The following is a 19512-nucleotide window of genomic DNA, read 5'->3' on the forward strand; positions in this document are numbered from 1 at the left end:
AGGGTGGACACAGATGCAACCGTGCATCAGCGACACACAGAGAGGTGAGAAGAAGCCTCCCAGCTGCCCCAAAGCTGGTTTAATGCCTTAGGCTCCTCAAGTGTCAAACTGGACATGGCAACTCCAGTCCCATTGAGAACCAGATATAAGAAGATGACGCATGTGATTTTTCTTTTCTTTTCTTTTTATAACCCTGTGGACATAATGTGCTCTTCCTGCACCATCTCACCAATGGCTGCATAGAGATACAAACGCAGTGCCCTCCTCTATTGCTCTCTACCTACTCCTTTGGGACTTGGCCTTTCCCTGCAATCCCAGTGGTCCTCCTGTCTCCACCCCATCAGGTCTGGGGTTACGGGCATGCACAGGATGCTCAGTGTGTTACGTAGGCGCTGAGGTCAAACACTGGTCCTCATGCTATGCAGCAAGAGCCCCTTACCACTAAACTATCTTTTCAGATCCTTATGCTTTTCTGTTGTTGTTTTATTTTGTTTTTCTTTTGTTAATAGGATTTCACATCCAAGGCTAGCCTAGAACTCACTATGTAACCAATGATGATGACCTTGAACTTCTAATCCTGCCTCTACTTTCCAGTAATGGGACCACAGGCGCTCATATCCATAATTTTGATGTTGGGCATCAGACCTGGGCCTCAGACATCTAGGAAAGTTGTCTACTAACTGAGTCAGTAAATACTAGATAGGACAATATTAAGGTTTAAAGAAAAGCAAAGATTCTAAAAGCAATTGTCTTACTCTTTTAATAAGAAGAAGTTTCCTGAGAGAATTCTTCCTCTCACCACATCATTGAAGCCCTCCTGTCTGGTTGTGGCGTACATGGCTTCCGTGGACACATCAACACCAGACCTATGACCTGAGCAGAGGCAAACATCACTTGAGAAAGAAGTCAAGGCTCAGCTGTGAAATAGTACTGTGAACAATACGGATCTTGGAGAGCTTTCCTGTCCAAGTTCTTCTGCATTTGCTCTGTGACTGACTGACCACTTAGTAATGAGGACTGGCCCTGGAGAGAAAAGCATAGCCATGGAAGAACTTTATGTTGTTCTTCCATCCATCTGTCCATCCATGCATGTGTGCATTCATGCATTCATCCATCCATACACACTTTGATTGAGCTCCACCTTGTCAGACACTACAGCACATGTGCTGGGCACACAGAGACAACCCCTTCAAGGTCTTTCCTTCAGTCCGGAGAGACAAACATAAAAAGAGCTGTGCTGGATACCCTAAGTTCAATACAGAGAAGAGCTGTGCTGGATACCCTAAGTTCAATACAGAGAAGAGCTGTGCTGGATGCCCTAAGTTCAATACAGAGAAGAGCTGTGCTGGATGCCCTAAGTTCAATACAGAGAAGAGCTGTGCTGGATGCCCTAAGTTCAATACAGAGAAGAGCTGTGCTGGATGCCCTAAGTTCAATACAGAGAAGAGCTGTGCTGGATGCCCTAAGTTCAATACAGAGAAGAGCTGTGCTGGATGCCCTAAGTTCAATACAGAGAAGAGCTGTGCTGGATGCCCTAAGTTCAATACAGAGAAGAGCTGTGCTGGATGCCCTAAGTTCAATACAGAGAAGAGCTGTGCTGGATGCCCTAAGTTCAATACAGAGAAAAGGACTGATTTGCTGATTTACTCTCCTGAGTCATAGAGTAACTCGTGTGTGAGTCTACCTTAAGCAGCCCACAGCAGCCATCTTACCATACTGGAGCCCATCAAATCTTGCCATATTCGATGCTACTTCTGATGTGCACAGGACATGGTAGCAGACAATTGAGTAACAGGTGTGTGGCAGAGACACCTCAATCACTTTGGCTCCTTCAGACTCAAAGAGGTCAGCAGCTTGGGACCAGAGAGACCGTACTTCACTTGACAATTCTGGTACTAGATATTCCTTGAGAAAACAAAACACACAAGCTGCAAAGTCTAGATAGACTCATGAACATCTGGATTTGGCAATACACTAAAACTGGTAACACAGCTGGTAGGTACCTCGAGAGACAGGACTAGAAATGCTGGTGGCATGGGAACACGCACACACTGGACAGCCTCAGCCAGATGCAAGTGTAAAGCTTGGTGATCAGATAGGGACTCATATCTGCCGTGTTCACTATTCACCAAATGCTCTGCTCATAGTTTCCAGAGGTTCTTTCCACACCCCATTACATGGGTGTCATCATACCTCATTTTACGGATGAAAAGTATTGAAAATAGGGACGTGAAGTAGCATTCCTAATGCTATACACCACAGCAACGTAGGATCTAGGAGTCTACTAGGTTCACTTCTAAACCTTGATGACTGTCTTTTTAAAGTCGCCATTCTCTACAGTAGGGTGTCACCTGATAATGTCTGTGGATGCTTTGACTGTAGAGCTGTAGTGGTGAGGGGTGGTATGGCTCAGGGGTGGAGGCCAGGGATGCTGTTAAACATTCTGTGATGCAAAAGATGGTTTTCCACCACAGAACTTTCAAGAATAAAATATCAATGGTGCCAAAATTAAGAAACCACATTATTCTTCAGGGTAATTTATTTTTCTAATAGATTTCTAAAATATATTAATTATTAATATATCATTGGCTAAGGAGGTACACACCTATAATTTCAGCACCTGAGAGATAGAGGTAGGAGGGTACCTGAGGTGACAGTCAGTCTGGGGTCAGCAGTTGGGAGCACCTGAGCTTGGTTTCCAGCACCTACATCAGGTGGCTCACTAGCACCTGTGACTCCAGCTCCAGGAGTCTGATGTCTCTGGCCCCATGGGCACTTATACCCATGAATATTTACCCACATGCAGACACATACACTTACATCTGGCTTAAGGTAATAGAAAGGACTGGGAATACGGCTCAGCAGATGCTCTTCCAAAGGACGTGAACTCAACTCCCAACACCCACGTCAGATAGCTCACAACAATCTACAGCTGCAGCTCCGAGGATTTGATGCCCTCTCCTGGTTTCCAAAGGTACCAGGTACATACACGGTACAAATATACATGTAGGCAAAATACCCATACACAATTTTTTTTAATAAATAAAAATAAAAATTAAAAAACTCACAAAACATATATACACAGACACATAAGCACACACACAGGTTTGATTTTTTTTGACTTTAAGGTGTCATTAATTGATTACTTACATGTATAAATGATTACTTGCTATTATGATAAGTACAGTGTAAATGGCAGTAATAGAAATAAGTGCAACACCATTTAATGGGGCCTTACTAAAGAAGGAATGCCTATGTCCTTTACAGTAAGGATCAGCACACTGATCACGGGCAACACGTTACCGTGTATCCACTGTTTGAAAATAAAATTTTATAGGTATACAGACATATTTCTTTATGTAAATAAACACATTGCCTATGGCTGCTTTTTTCACTATAATGGCCGAGTTAAAAAGCCCAGATCTATGATCTACAAAACCTAACATGGTGTTGCGTTCTTTCCAAGGAAGGTTTACAGACCCTTGCTTTATCAGATAATCAAATTTAATCCTCCCAACTCTTAGGATCTGGATTTTATCCCCATTTCTCAAGTGGGGACACTGGGCTGGCTTGGCCGACAGCAGTCACAAGGCCTGGAGAGGTAGTGGCTTAGATTCAAACCCACCAGGCTGATCACGGTTTGCCTCCTGTACTCGGCATTTGACTCCCAGCTTTTCTGTAGAGCAACAGAAGCAAGTTACCTTTGGGATCCCTATACACAGTCTGCTCACATCCATCCCACCGGGAATCGAGGCCGGCTGAACAGGGTCTCTCACTGTGGTGGAATCTTTGGGGTCATGTCCAGCCAGTATACCTGCAAGGAGAAACCCTTACTTGTGACAGACAGAATGTTTTACAGTGAGGCTTTCAAAAAGGCTTTGCAACTGCAGAAATACCTAACACAATTGCTGTGTCGTCCACACATCTGGTGAGGATTCCTGGCACGTCCATTGAATTCACCAGGGGAATAAGGCCGTGCCGTGAAACCAAGCCATAGCTTGGTTTGAAGCCAACAATCCCACAGTGGGCAGCAGGGTTCCTGGTGGATCCACCAGTGTCCGATCCAAGAGCCCTAGAATTCAAAGAGAATTCATTTCAGAGAAATGACATTCTTTAATTGCATTTGAATTCTACCATGTAAACGTGTACTTTCCTCTAATCGTATAGAGTAATCTACACTTGGCTCAAAATTCATATGGTATAGAAGACCAGAAAGACTTAGCAACAAACACTGCATTCTGGCAGACTCGAGCCTCCCTCCTGCCTCTGCCTCCTGGGTGCTGGAATTATGGGCATGTTCTGTTATCCGGCCTTTCAATTATTTTTAAAAATATTGTGTGTTTGTTTGTTGACAGGATTATGTTATCCTAAGTTTCCATCCCTGTTTGTTTGCAATCATTACCTCTTGCTACCTTTAAAATCATAAAATTGAGAATACATGTAAATATTGAAAAATAACTTAAGTACCAACAGGCAGTATGCTTTCCCAAACTAAACACCATCCCCAGAGACCTAGATGCCACCTCGTCGCTTGTCCACTCGGACTTACGGCTGGAGATGTACTGTCATTTACATAGGCAGTGATGCTGTTCTCACCCGGCACCATAGCCTCTAGTGAACCTTTGCTGATAAACAGCATTACCCACAAACCTCTGCTCATGGTTGATTGCTTTCGGGTGGCTGTCTTCTAAGTAGCAGGGTTAATGAACAATAAGTCTGCTTGCTATTATAAAAATTTTTAAAAGAAGATTTATTTATTTAATGTATATGCGTATGCTGTCTTCAGACACACCAGAAGAGGGTGTCAGATCTCATTACGGATGGTTGTGAGCTACCATGTGGTTGCTGGCAATTCAATTCAGGATCTTAACTGCTGAGCCATCTCTCCAGTCCATAAATTCTTAACCTATATGATCAAAATACTTGTTGCAGATCAGGCCAATTCATGTATTTACTTGTAGTGAGCTGTGGTTTAATGTCTCAGCAGCAGCACTGAGATTTTAAAATTTTGGTCACTCTCATTTAAAAAGAAATACTTGTTAAACGTTCATATTGAAAAGCTTTTCATTATCTTACAAGGTGAATGCCTGTTTCACAGCCTAGGCACCCAGAGGATATGTGCTATTCTGATTAAAAAACAAAAGGCAACAACGAAGACTAAAATCTAGACAACGAGTAACCTGAAGGACATCATGCTGCTTGAGGCAAGCCAATCACAGATGGTGGATGCAGGAAGCACCCAGAACAGTCAGATCCAGAAAGATGGGGGGGGGGGGGGAGGGGAGAGCTTGCTAGAGACTGGGGCCTGGGGCGGGGTCAATGGGGGCTGAGTGTCAGTTTTCCAAGATGAAAAATACATTTTTAGATTAATTGCAAAATTACATATGCTTATTTTATCACAACTTAAAGTGAAAATACATATAAATGGGACGCTATGGGGTGATGGAGACAGAGCTTGCTGGGACAGCTAGCTGTGCAAGGCTTGTAAGTCTCCAGTTTCTGCTGATCTTTGCTTCCCTGAGGGCCAAACCTGAGAACTTCTCCTGGTGTCCCTCTGGGTCCCTCCTGCTGACTCATGCCAAGGCTGAGGCCTGGCTGTCTCTGCTAAGTTGTGCCACTACGCTGATTCCTGTTCGCTATCCCGACTCATCCAGACTCTATGGAACTGGACTGCTGGTGTATCTGTGAAGTGTTTGCGAGTGGATCGAGCTGCTGCTGCTGACCTGTGAACTGAACTGCCGATTTCCAGACAACACAGATGGGAGTTTATTCAGGGAACCCTTTAAACAGGTCTACTTGCCCCATATCCTTTCTTTTCTACCACCTCTACTGGGTGGTAGGCTAAAAGGGAGGTTAAAATGTTTAAGAATCATCATTAAAAATAAGAATAGAGCCAGGCGTGGTGGCGCATACCTTTAATCCCAGCACTTGGGAGACAGAGGCAGGCAGATTTCTGAGTTCGAGGCCAGCCTGGTCTACAGAGTGAGTTCCAGGATAGCCAGGCTGATACAGAGAAACCCTGTCTCGAAAAAACAAACAAACAAACAAAAAAGGATAGAAAAAGTTAAAGTTACAGCAACTGAAAATTTAAACATTTAAAAAGAAAGCTATTGGATAGTGCACGCCTAACGCAAAGTTCCAAGTATCATATAATTATATGATGTAGAAGTAAAAGCTGTCTTATCGCAGCACCCGTGAGAGCCCTGTTTACACGCTTTCCTCCCGACACCTCTATACATGCCTGACACCCATGCCCTAGCAAGGATTCCTCTTAATAGGAGCTACATGTCCTGTTGTTAGCCTATTTCACCTCATGCATCATGGATAACTTCCCATATCACTCTTCACTGCCCTGTCTCATTCTCCGTGTCGCTCAATAATACTCCAAGAACCTTCTTTAGTAAGAAAACTGCAATAGCACAAATAAATCAATGCAAGGGAGACAAAAGCAGTGTTATCAGTTTGGATACACTCAGTAGGAAGTTGCTTTTGATTGGTGCTTCTACTGATTATGTATGCATATACATACATACATACGTACATACATGTATGTATAGATATGAATAATTTGCCATTATATTGAAAGTAATGTTTTATACTGAGTGATGTTCCTAACAATAACATTCCACTTGCACTCTACAGAAAATGCAATCTCACCAGGCCCACTTAAGCTGCAAAATCAAGTCTGTTGCCTTCATAATTTTAAAAAAGATAGTTTCTTATTAGCATTCACTGACGGCTGTGTAGAAGTGAAGCCTCCATTTCCATAGGAATTATGTGTCAAGACGCCATCTTCTCAGAGTAGACTCAGGAAGATGTACGCTAAGTGGGCTGATGACAGCGGGGAACACGCACTTCTAATGTGTCAGACGCTCATTAATATTAATGCAAGGCTCTAACAGTCCAGAGATAAACGAAATAGCTTTTCTTCTTAACAAGACTTCAGGAATATGAAGGAAAGAAGCTCTGAAGACCAACAGCTCCAGTTCTAAAATATGTAAATAAATTATTGGTTGCAATGCCTGTGAAAGGTGTAGCTTCAGTGGATAATTAAAGAGAGGGAAAATACATACATATTATATGACTGAGGAAACACGGTGAACTTACTTAAGTTGAGGCTGATAAATAAATATTTATTTACTATTCTCTAGGTGGTTAAGGAATGTTTGACAGGCCAGACACATGCCTACGACCTCAGCACTCAGGAGCCGGAGCCAGAGGATTAGAGGTTTGAGGCTACTGTCCGGTACACAGTCAGATAGTCAACCCAGGCTTTAAGTGAGACTACACTTTGGACACTGGCTCTCCTGAGAAGAGATGCCTTTAAAAGTGGGACTTAAAATATGGCTGATGGGTTCTTATCAACGCATAACAGATAATCAGATCCTAAGGTGGCTGAAAATCTCTGCTTGGTAAGACACTGTCAGTCGCAGATTTATGGAAACCATTCTAAATATCTTATTGATTCACATACTACTAAGGGATTTTTTTTTCTTTTTAGAGATTTTCTGAAGGATAAATCACCATGATTTCAGCTCAGCAGCAATGAACTAAAGCAGGCAGCATTCACATAGCGAATGAATGCCAGAATTAGTCAAAAAATAAGATTCATGAAGCCTGCTCATGCTCAATGTTTTATTTGGTAAGATCCATAAAGCCATGCTTTAAAATAACCAGAGATTACAGGAGAAAATTTTAAATGTCATTTTAAGTTAAGTTTTTAATGTACAAAGTTCACATCGTGGGCTAAAGTTGAGTACCCTTTGAGGTCAATTCGATATATTTTTGAACACAAACAGCTCACCAAAAAGAAATACAGAGACCAGAGTCTGAGTTCCTGTGCCACTGGGCTTTGCCTGTATTTAGACCATGTGTATCTGGGCAGGGCTTAAAGCACAGACAGAAAGCATCTTACGCAAAGCAGGTGAACGCGGCCACGGCTGCCGCGCTGCCGCCCGAGCTTCCTCCAGTGATCAGCCAGTGAGAATCATCACCTGCATCCTGCCGGCTTCTTTCTCTGTACTGCTTTGAGTAAGTCCAGGGGTTTCTAACTGGTCCAAACACACCATCTGTGCTTCCAGACCTGCGACAGAGACAAAGCAGTACCTTAGAAAGACTTCTTATGTCCCAGCTGAGAAGTGAGAAGCTGAGACTACTCACGTGCAGCTCAGGGTGTGGCACAGCAAGTGTGTGTGAGGAAGAGTACTAGCTAAGGGAAGACCGGTCCCAGCTGATTATCCAAATCTGTTACCATGATTTCCTTGTGAGTTAAGATCTGTCAGTTGAAAAGATTCACAAACATTTTTTAGAGGGATCTCCCCCTTAGTCAGAGGTTTCAAGAAAAGCACCGTGTGTGGTAGCTCACACCTTCAATCTTGGCATTTAGTTGGCTGAGGCAGAAAGATGTCTATGAATTCCAGGCAAGCCTGGGCTAGACTGAAAACTGTCTCAAAAACCCAACTCCAGGGATGAGATGTTCAGTGTGTAAGGGCACTTGCTCAGTGTGTAGGGGCACTTGCTCAGTGTGTAAGGGCACTTGCTCAGTGTGTAAGGGCACTTGCTCAGTGTGTAGGGGCACTTGCTCAGTGTGTAAGGGCACTTGCTCAGTGTGTAGGGGCACTTGCTCAGTGTGTAGGGGCACTTGCTCAGTGTGTAAGGGCACTTGCTCAGTGTGTAAGGGCACTTGCTCAGTGTGTAAGGGCACTTGCTCAGTGTGTAAGGGCACTTGCTCAGTGTGTAAGGGCACTTGCTCCGTGTGTAAGGGCACTTGCTCTGAAAGCATGCGACCTTAATTTGACTTCCTAACACACACATAAGAAAGCAGACATGGCCGTATGCCTGCAACCTCAGGGTGGGTATAGACAGGCAGGTCCTAGGACCTTGCTGGCCAGCCAGTCTAGTCTAAAGGACAAACATGAGTTCACTAAGGACCCCGTCTCAAGGCATTATGACTGAGTATGCTAGACAAAGACATCGACTATGAGGAGATGTTCAGTGTGGTGCAAGGGTGCATGCGTTACCATGCATACATATCACAGAGAGAGGGAGAGTCAGGGAGAGGGAGAGGGATGGAACAACTACAAAATAGAGAGTAATTAAATTATTTTCTAAATATCTGAAGTTTTCTTCTCAAGATGAACTGAGAAACTACAGAAAGCACTTTACTTAGCTGCATCTCTTGGCAGCATCTGCTTCGCTGTTTGCATGCTGTGCACTTACACACATAACCAGACACATTCTTTCCCCCTGAGCCACTTAAGGTAAGTTATGCATATCATGGTCCTTTTCTCTAAATATTTAAGGATGTATTTAGCATGAAATTCCTAAGAATAAAGACATTCAGTTATACAGTCACAGCATACTTACCGATCATTACTAAATTAATACCAGTGTTAAACAATTCAGTGTTGACAGCTGGCTTAATGCTTCACTGCAGTTTATGTGCTTCTGGCATTAAGTTCAGCATTAGGCCTTGCATTTAGTTATGCTCTCTCTTTTCTATTTCAGTGTTTTTATTAGATTATGCTAACTATATGTAACATGGGCTTCATTATGACATCCACTATTCATACATGCACATAATGTATTTAGATTATATTTGCCATGGTACCCTTTCTCTTTTATTTATTTATTTATTGTTAAGTTAGGCCTTGGTATGTAGTCCAGGCTGACCTCCATCCTTTAGCAACAAAAGACAATGGGTTATTTCCAGTTTGGGTTCCAGACAAAGCCACCATAGATTGTTCTGAAAGATCCTGTCCAACACTGTGTACAAACAGAAACCCTAGCCTGTGGATAAACATGTAGGATGGAATCTACTGGGCCACATGGTACACAAAGGTCTAGCCCTAAGAAACTAGTAGCCAGGTACAGTGGTGCACCCTATAGTTTTAACACTGGGAGGCTGAACTGGAAAGCCATTGAGTGTGAGGCCAGCCTGCACTAGAGACCTCTGTTTCCCAAGGGCTGTATATGTGCATTCCTGACCCACAACATGTAAGAAATACAATTTCTCTCCATCCTTGTCAGTACTCCATACTACCACTGTTAAGCCACCCTAATAAATGTATACATCTTACTGTGGTTTAAATCTCATTTCCCTGATAATTAATGACACTAAGTATTTTTCATGCATTTATGTGAATCATATATTATCTCTGATGAATGCCTGTCTAAATATTTGCCCATTAAACAAAACAAAACAAAACAAAACAAAACAACAACAACAACAACAACAAACCCATAGAACTGTAGGAATGGCTCAGTGGTTCTCCCTACTCTTCCAGAGGACCTGTGCTCAGTTCCTAACATCCATACCAGGCATCTCATATCCACCTGTGACTCTAGCTCTAGGAGATCCGACCTCCTCTTCTGGGTGCCATGGGTACCCCCAGACCTATGACATATACATAATAATAATAAAGCTTAAAAAAGAATTCTTTTTTTTTTTTTAATTTTTTTTTTTTTTGGTTTTTTTTGAGACAGGGTTTCTCTGTGTAGCCCTGGCTGTCCTCGAACTCAGAAATCCACCTGCCTCTGCCTCCTAAGTGCTGGGATTAAAGGCGTGCGCCACCACCACCCAGCCAAAAAAAAGAATTCTTAAGGGTATGGTCCCTGGTATGTCCGTCTACCATGCTCTAATGGATGGTCCCACTCTCAGAAGTATCAGCAGTTCAAACTGTTCTCAATGGCTAATGCACTGCTTCCTAGAGACAAGAAGTAGCTTGGGTTCCAAAGCATGACTCATGAGGCTGGGCATTCGCATTTTGTTTGAATGGTCCCATCTCTCCCACATAGTAGGGCATTCAGTTATTCACTGAATGAAAATGTATCCCATTCCTACTATGTGACAGAACCTGGAAAGCAATGATTTAGCAGGCAGCAAGTCATCAAAGTGTATCTGCCCAGGGTGGGAGGCCAGGTAGGAACCAAACATCCACACCCAAGTCCAGACACAGCCTGGCTTGATTCTTAGGAGAGACTGTGTGCTCAGGAATTTGGGACAGAGGAGAGTGGGCACACAGTTTTGAACACAGGAAAATAGTGTGGTGAAGTCACCCTCCACTTCATGAAAGCCTATGCCACTTATATCCCAAATGTGTCATCTCAGGCAAAGCCATGCATTGTACCTTAAAAAAACCAAGATGGGAATGGCTCATTGAGCAAAAGTATACACACACATTCATATATATATATGATATGCATGGCCAGTTCCTCAAAATAAATTAATAATTGTAATTAAAAACATAAATCACATAAGCTCTATGGAAGGTTTACATTGGAAAATCTTAAAAGTATTCCTGAGGAAAAAAAAAAAAAGGAAAACCCTCAATTAGCGCATACTTCTGGCCTCTGTGAATCAGAGGACACAGAGAGTTGCCAGTTCAAAGGACGCTGCTTCTAAAGCTCACATGGAAAACAGGGCTGCAGTGCATGCATTCGGTGATTCACAAAGATGCACAGTGAGAGCCTCTTAAGCCAGCGTCAAGCCCCAGTCCTGACACAGGCCTACTTGTGTGTGTTTGCTGAAGACAAGGACAAGCTTGTCTTGTTTAAACAGTGCAGGGAGAAGTGAAAACCTGAGCTCTACTCACACCAGATACAAAACCCTCCAACAACATGGGTGGCATCGCTACACACAAGAGCTAAATCTATAAAGCTAGGAGAAACCCTAGCTATAAACCCTGCCAGTTTGGTCTGGATAAGGATTACTGGATGTATTAGTCAGGGTTCTCTAGAGTCACAGAACTTATGGATAGTCTCTATATAGTAAAAGAATTTATTGATGACTTACAGTCGGCAGCCCAATTCCCAACAATGGTTCAGTCGCAGCTGTGAATGGAAGTTCAAGGATCTAGCAGTTACTCAGTCTCACACGGCAAGCAGGCAAAGGAGCAAGAGCTAGACTCCCTTCTTCCAGTGTCCTTATATTGTCTCCAGCAGAAGGTGTAGCCCAGATTAAAGGTGTGTTCCACCACACCTTTAATCCCAGATGAAAGGTGTAGCCCAGATTAAATCTCCTTAAACTCGGAGATTTAATCTTCTGGAATCCATAGCCACTATGTCTCAAGATCTCCATACCAAGATCCAGATAAGGATCTCCAAGCCTCCAGATAAGGGTCACTGGTGAGCCTTCCAATTCTGGATTGTAGTTCATTCCAAATATAGTCAAGTTGACAACCAAGAATAGCCACTACACTGGATATATCATAGAAGCATGAATCATGAAAGAAAAAAACAAAAACCGATGAGATGGACTTTATCAAAATTAAAAATTTCCACTCTTTGAAAAGCAGTCTGTATGATGGGCAACACTGATTATCTAAGATTAATGAAACAGGCTGACTCCATGACAGGCTTCAAACTGGCAGATCAGGAGACTAGGCCTACATCTCTGTTTCCATGGCCTGGGCAAGTGCAGGCAAGTCCAGGCCTCAGAAGCTGCCCTGAAACCTGACCTGAGGCAAGGACAATGGGTCAGCAGCAGTTTCCAGAGGTCCCCAGCAATGGTTCTGGAATGTCCCTGGTGAGAAAGCCAACAACAGAGGTCACCTACCCCTCCTCTAATGTGCTTTATATCAGGTATACAAGCTCACTTCAGGGTCTCCATCTTGGAATGGAGACCCCAGCATGCTAGACTTCTGTAGAATAAAACGCTCTTTGCTTTTACATACTATTTGAGTCTGGGGTATTATTCTTTGGTGAATCACCTAGGAAACAAACCTTTGGGGTGCCTCTCAGAGAGTCCAGAGGTAGAAAGACATGCTAACTGTGGACAGCACATTCTTGAACCATGCCATAGGCCAGAGCCCTGCCTAAGGAAAGAGAGTGACTGAGCAGCAGGCTCAGTACTCTCTGCTTCCTGTCTGCACAGCCCACGTGACCAGAGCCTCGGGTGCCCACCACTATGTCTTTCCTGCTAGGAGTGCTCCCTGAAACGTAAAACAAAGAAGCCCCTTTTTCCTTGGGTTAGTTATTTGTGTTACAGCAAAGCAAAAAGCAATGAACACAGACAGAGAATGAAAAGATAAGCCAAGACTTTGAGAACAGATTTGCAAACCCTGACAACAGACTTGGATCCAGACTATATGAAAGAACTCTTGTAGCTTAATAAATAAGCCACTTTACAAAAGACCGGGACAAATACTCCACGAAGAGTCACAAATGGCAAAATAAGTACGGGAAAAGGCACTTACCGTCAGTATTCACAAGGGAAATACATTCTAAAACCCAAACACTATGTCTACATTTTGTTAGGCAACTGAACACAGTCTCATAAGAGGACTAAGACCCTGGCATCAGAGACCTCAAGAGACAGGCTGGAAGCCTGGCTCAATAGCTGAGAGACTGTGGAGCCAGGCTGACCTCTGCGGGCCTCCACTGACAGATATCTATCTGCTCACTTACACACACACACACAAACACACACACACGAAATAAAAATAATTCAAGTAAACAGTTTTAAAAAGAATTCTCAAGAAGTAACCTTGCTACCTTTATGTATCTACATGCAATGGAATTAAGAGCATAGGCGTTAAATAAAAAGAGAAAGATTGAGTAGGAACACAGGCCTCATCCGGCTGGATCAGCGCCAGGGTAGCGGGAGCGCAGGGTTGCCTGACACCCGCCAGCTACCCACGACCCCCGCCGCAGGATTTTGGGACTGCTGGTGAGTGGAACACAGCTTCAGCTCCAATCCAATTGCGCGGGACATGAGACTGCATTAGTTAGGGAAGCAGAAACCGGCCTGAGTAGGGCCACAGGCCTCATCCGGCCGGATCAGCGCCAGGGTAGCGGGAGCGCAGGGTTGCCTGACACCCGCCAGCTACCCACGACCCCCGCCGCAGGATTTTGGGACTGCTGGTGAGTGGAACACAGCTTCAGCTCCAATCCAATTGCGCGGGACCTGAGACTGCATTAGTTAGGGAAGCAGAAACCGGCCTGGGTAGGGCCACAGGCCTCATCTGGCCGGATCAGCGCCGGGGTAGCTGGAGCGCAGGGTTGCCTGACACCCGCCAGCTACCCACGACCCCCGCCGCAGGATTTTGGACTGCTGGTGAGTGGAACACAGCTTCTGCTCCAATCCAATTGCGCGGGACCTGAGACTGCATTAGTTAGGGAAGCAGAAACCGGCCTGAGTAGGGCCACAGGCCTCATCCGGCCGGATCAGCGCCGGGGTAGCGGGAGCGCAGGGTTGCCTGACACCCGCCAGCTACCCACGACCCCCGCCGCAGGATTTTGGGACTGCTGGTGAGTGGAACACAGCTTCCGTTCCAGTCCAATCACGCGGGACCTGAGACTGCTCTGGTTGGGGAGAGAGAAATCCGGCCTACACAGGGCCACAACCCTCTTCCGGTAAGAAAAGCACTGGGGCAGCTGGGGCGCAGGGTCGGCTGACACTCACCAGCTACCCACAACACCCACCACAGGATCTTAAGACTTCTGGAGAGTGGAACACAGCTTCTGCTCCAATCCAATTGCACGCGGGACCAGAGACTGCATTAGTTAGGGAAGCAGAAAAACGGCCTGTGTAGGACCACAGGCCTCTTCCGGCTGGACCAGCACCGGGGTACCGTCAGCTACCCACGACCCCCGCCGCAGGATTTAGAGACTGCTGGTGAGTGGAACACAGCTTCTCCTCCAATCTTTAAACAGTGACAACGATAACAACTAACCCCAGAGATTACCAGATGGCGAAAGGTAAACGTAATAATCTTACTAACAGAAACCAAGACCACTCACCATCATCAGAACCCAGCACCCCCACTTCGCCCAGTCCAGGGCACCCCAACACACCGGAAAAGCTAGACACGGATTTAAAAGCATATCTCCTGATGATGATAGAGAACTTCAAGAAGGACTTTAATAACACACTTAAAGAAATGCAGGAGAACACTGCTAAACAGGCAGAAGACAATAAAGAGAAAGCACAAAAATCCCTTAAAGAATTGCAGGAGAACACTGCTAAAGAGTTACAAATCCTTAAAGAAAAACACGATAACATAATCAAACAGGTAGAAGTCCTTACAGAAAAACAGGAAAACACATCCAAACAGATGATGGAAATGAACAAAACCATACTAGACCTAAAAAGGGAAGTAGACACAATAAAGAAAACCCAAAATGAGGCAACACTGGAGATAGAAACCCTAGGAAAGAAATCTGGAACCATAGATACGAGCATCAGCAACAGAATACAAGAGATGGAAGAGAGAATCTCAGGTGCAGAAGATTCCATAGAGAACATCGGCACAACAATCAAGGAAAATGTAAAATGCAGAAAGACCCTAACTCAAAACATCCAAGAAATACAGGACACAATGAGAAGACCAAACCTACGGATAATAGGAGTGGATGAGAATGAAGATTTTCAACTCAAAGGACCAGCAAACATCTTCAACAAAATTATAGAAGAGAACTTCCCAAATCTAAAGAAAGAGATGCCCATGAACATACAAGAAGCCTACAGAACTCCAAATAGACTGGACCAGAAAAGAAATACCTCCCGACACATAATAATCAGAGCAACAAATGCTCTAAATAAAGATAGAATACTAAAAGCAGTAAGAGAAAAAGGCCAAGTAACATATAAAGGCAAGCCTATCAGAATTACACCAGATTTTTCACCAGAGACTATGAAAGCCAGAAGATCCTGGACGGATGTTATACAGACACTAAAAGAACACAAATTCCAGCCCAGGCTACTATACCCAGCCAAACTCTCAATTAACATAGACGGAGAAACGAAAGTATTCCACGACAAAACCAAATTCACACATTATCTCTCCACGAATCCAGCCCTTCAAAGGATAATAACAGAAAAAAACCAATACAAGGACAGGAACCACGCCCTAGAAACAACAAGAAGGTAATCCCTCAACAAACCTAAAAGAAGACAGCCACAAGAACAAAATGCCAACATTAACAACAAAAATAACAGGAAACAACAATTACTTTTCCTTAATATCTCTTAATATCAATGGACTCAACTCCCCGATAAAAAGACATAGACTAACAAACTGGCTACACAAACAAGACCCAACATTTTGCTGCTTACAGGAAACTCATCTCAGAGAAAAGGATAGACACTACCTCAGAATGAAAGGCTGGAAAACAATTTTCCAAGCAAATGGCATGAAGAAACAAGCTGGAGTAGCCATTCTAATATCTGATAAGATTGACTTCCAACCCAAAGTCATTAAAAAAGACAGGGAGGGACACTTCATACTCATCAAAGGTAAAATCCTCCAAGAGGAACTATCAATCCTGAATATCTATGCTCCAAATACAAAGGCAGCCACATTCATTAAAGAAACTTTAGTAAAGCTCAAAGCACACATTGCACCTCATACAATAATAGTGGGAGACTTCAACACACCACTTTCACCAATGGACAGATCATGGAAACAGAAACTAAACAGGGACACAGTGAAACTAAGAGAAATTATGAATCAAATGGATCTGGCAGATATCTACAGAACATTCTATCCTAAAACGAAAGGATATACCTTCTTCTCAGCACCTCATGGTACCTTCTCCAAAATTGACCACATAATTGGTCACAAAGCAGGCCTCAACAGATATAAAAATATTGAAATTGTCCCATGCATCCTATCAGATCACCATGGACTAAGGCTGATCTTCAATAACAAAATAAATAATAGAAAGCCAACCTTCACGTGGAAACTGAACAACACTCTTCTCAATGATACCTTGGTCAAGGAAGGAATAAAGAAAGAAATTAAGGACTTTTTAGAGTTCAATGAAAATGAAGCCACAACATACCCAAACTTATGGGACGCAATGAAAGCATTTCTAAGAGGAAAACTCATAGCTATGAGTGCCTCCAAAAGGAAACTAGAGAGAGCACACATTAGCAGCTTGACAACACACCTAAAAGCACTAGAACAAAAGGAAGCAAATTCACCCAAGAGGAGTAGACGGCAGGAAATAATCAAACTCAGGGGTGAAATCAACCAAGTGGAAACAAGAAAAACTATTCAAAGAATCAACCAATCAAGGAGCTGGTTCTTTGAGAAAATCAACAAGATAGATAAACCCTTAGCCAGACTCACTAGAGGGCACAGGGAAAGCATCCTAATTAACAAAATCAGAAATGAAAAAGGAGACATAACAACAGATCCTGAAGACATCCAAAACACCATCAGATCCTTCTACCAAAGGCTATACTCAACAAAACTGGAGAACCTGGATGAAATGGAGAAGTTCCTAGACAGATACCAGGTACCAAAGTTGAATCAAGATCAGGTTAATGATCTAAACAGCCCTATATCCCCCAAAGAAATAGAAGCAGTCATTAATAGTCTCCCAACTAAAAAAAGCCCAGGACCAGATGGGTTTAGTGCAGAGTTCTATCAGACCTTCAAAGAAGATCTAATCCCAGTTCTTCACAAACTATTCCACAAAGTAGAAACAGAAGGTACTCTACCCAACTCATTCTATGAAGCCACAATTACTCTGATACCTAAACCACAAAAAGACCCAACAAAGATAGAAAACTTCAGACCAATATCCCTTATGAATATTGATGCAAAAATCCTCAATAAAGTTCTTGCTAACCGAATCCAAGAACACATCAAAACAATCATCCATCCTGACCAAGTAGGTTTCATCCCAGGGATGCAGGGATGGTTCAATATACGGAAATCCATCAACGTAATCCAGTATATAAACAAACTCAAAGACAAAAACCACATGGTCATCTCGTTAGACGCGGAAAAAGCATTTGACAAGATCCAACACCCATTCATGATAAAAGTCTTGGAAAGATCAGGAATTCAAGGCCCATACCTAAACATGATAAAAGCAATCTACAGCAAACCAGTAGCCAACATCAAAGTAAATGGTGAGAAGCTTGAAGCAATCCCTCTAAAATCAGGGACTAGACAAGGCTGTCCACTTTCTCCATACCTATTCAACATTGTACTTTCCAGTGATGGCCGACTAGGCCATCTTTTGATACATATGCAGCTAGAGTCAAGAGCTCTGGGGTACTGGTTAGTTCCTATAGGGTTGCAGATCCCTTTAGCTCCTTGGGTGCTTTCTCTAGCTCCTCCATTGGGGGCCCTGTGATCCATCCAATAGCTGACTGTGAGCATCCACTTATGTGTTTGCTAGGCCCTGGTGTAGTCTCACAAGAGACAGCTATATCAGGGTCCTTTCAGCAAACGCTTGCTAGTGTATGCAATGGTGTCATCGTTTGGAGGCTAATTATGGGATTGCCACATAATGTTTTGGTTTTGGTTGTTTGTTTGTTTGCTTGTTTAAAACTGTCTTATGAAATGATGTTTTGTAGATGCATGGGATTTTTTTTGGGGGGGGGGGCGGGGGAAGCTTCCTGGAAAAAGGAAAAGGGGCATATAATATTTTGCTAGTGCAGACACTTGAGAGAACATGTGATATTTGGAAAGGGTATAAGTATAACCCAACAGACAGTGGATGCTGCGGCATTTGTTCACTTTGCTTGCCACTCTGCCAGTCATCATTGAGCTTTGCTGAAAAAGCTGTGGCATGTTTGGCCTTGGTTGCTTTGCTGATCACCTTTTGTAATGACTTCATAGAGAGAAGTGCACAAAGAACTTCTTGTGATATTCTGGTAGCTTCTTGCAGCTTCCACAGACTCAGGCCAATTGGCAGAACCTTGAACTTTCTTCTGGACTGAACTGCCATTGCTAATTTGTTAATGATGTTTGTGAGTGGATCGCGCTGCCACTGCTGATTCATATGAACTAAATTGCTAATATCTTTACAATAAAGATTAGAATCATCCAAAGGAAAAAAAAAATAAAATTAACTCAAACAAATCAATGGCCTTTCTCTACACAAAGAATAAACAGGCTGAGAAAGAAATTAGGGAAACAACACCCTTCTCAATAGTCACAAATAATATAAAATATCTTGGCGTGACTCTAACTAAGGAAGTGAAAGATCTGTATAATAAAAACTTCAAGTCTCTGAAGAAAGAAATTATAGAAGATCTCAGAAGATGGAAAGATCTCCCATGCTCATGGATTGGCAGGATCAACATTGTAAAAATGGCTATCTTGCCAAAAGCAATCTACAGATTCAATGCAATCCCCATCAAAATTCCAAATCAATTCTTCAACGAATTAGAAAGTGCAATCTGCAAATTCATCTGGAATAACAAAAAACCTAGGATAGCAAAAACTCTTCTCAAGGATAAAAGAACCTCTGGTGGAATCACCATGCCGGACCTAAAGCTCTACTACAGAGCAATTGTGATAAAAACTGCATGGTACTGGTATAGTGACAGACAAATAGACCAATGGAATAGAATTGAAGACCCAGAAATGAACCCACACACCTATGGTCACTTGATCTTCGACAAGGGAGCTAAAAACATCCAGTGGAAGAAAGACAGCATTTTCAACAAATGGTGCTGGCACAACTGGTTGTTAACATGTAGAAGAATGCGAATCGATCCATTCCTATCTCCTTGTACTAAGGTCAAGTCTAAGTGGATCAAGGAAC

At 43.2% G+C, this 19512-nt stretch overlaps 1 protein-coding gene across 1 annotated transcript in view; it reads right to left on the reverse strand.

Annotated features, from left to right (window-relative positions):
* Qrsl1 (glutaminyl-tRNA amidotransferase subunit QRSL1) overlaps positions 1-19512 on the reverse strand; it is a 33615-nt gene that overhangs the window by 3535 nt on the left and 10568 nt on the right. The window contains exons 5-9 of the mRNA XM_021174674.3: positions 7916-8083; positions 3897-4072; positions 3702-3814; positions 1713-1905; positions 756-873 (exon numbers count right to left, since the gene is read on the reverse strand). Coding sequence (XP_021030333.1) covers positions 756-873; positions 1713-1905; positions 3702-3814; positions 3897-4072; positions 7916-8083 — 768 coding nt within the window. The remainder of the gene's footprint in view (positions 1-755; positions 874-1712; positions 1906-3701; positions 3815-3896; positions 4073-7915; positions 8084-19512) is intronic.

Source organism: Mus caroli, unplaced genomic scaffold (genome assembly GCF_978045245.1).
Source record: "Mus caroli unplaced genomic scaffold, Mus_caroli_1 scaffold_9, whole genome shotgun sequence".
NCBI classification, from domain to species: Eukaryota; Metazoa; Chordata; class Mammalia; order Rodentia; family Muridae; genus Mus; species Mus caroli.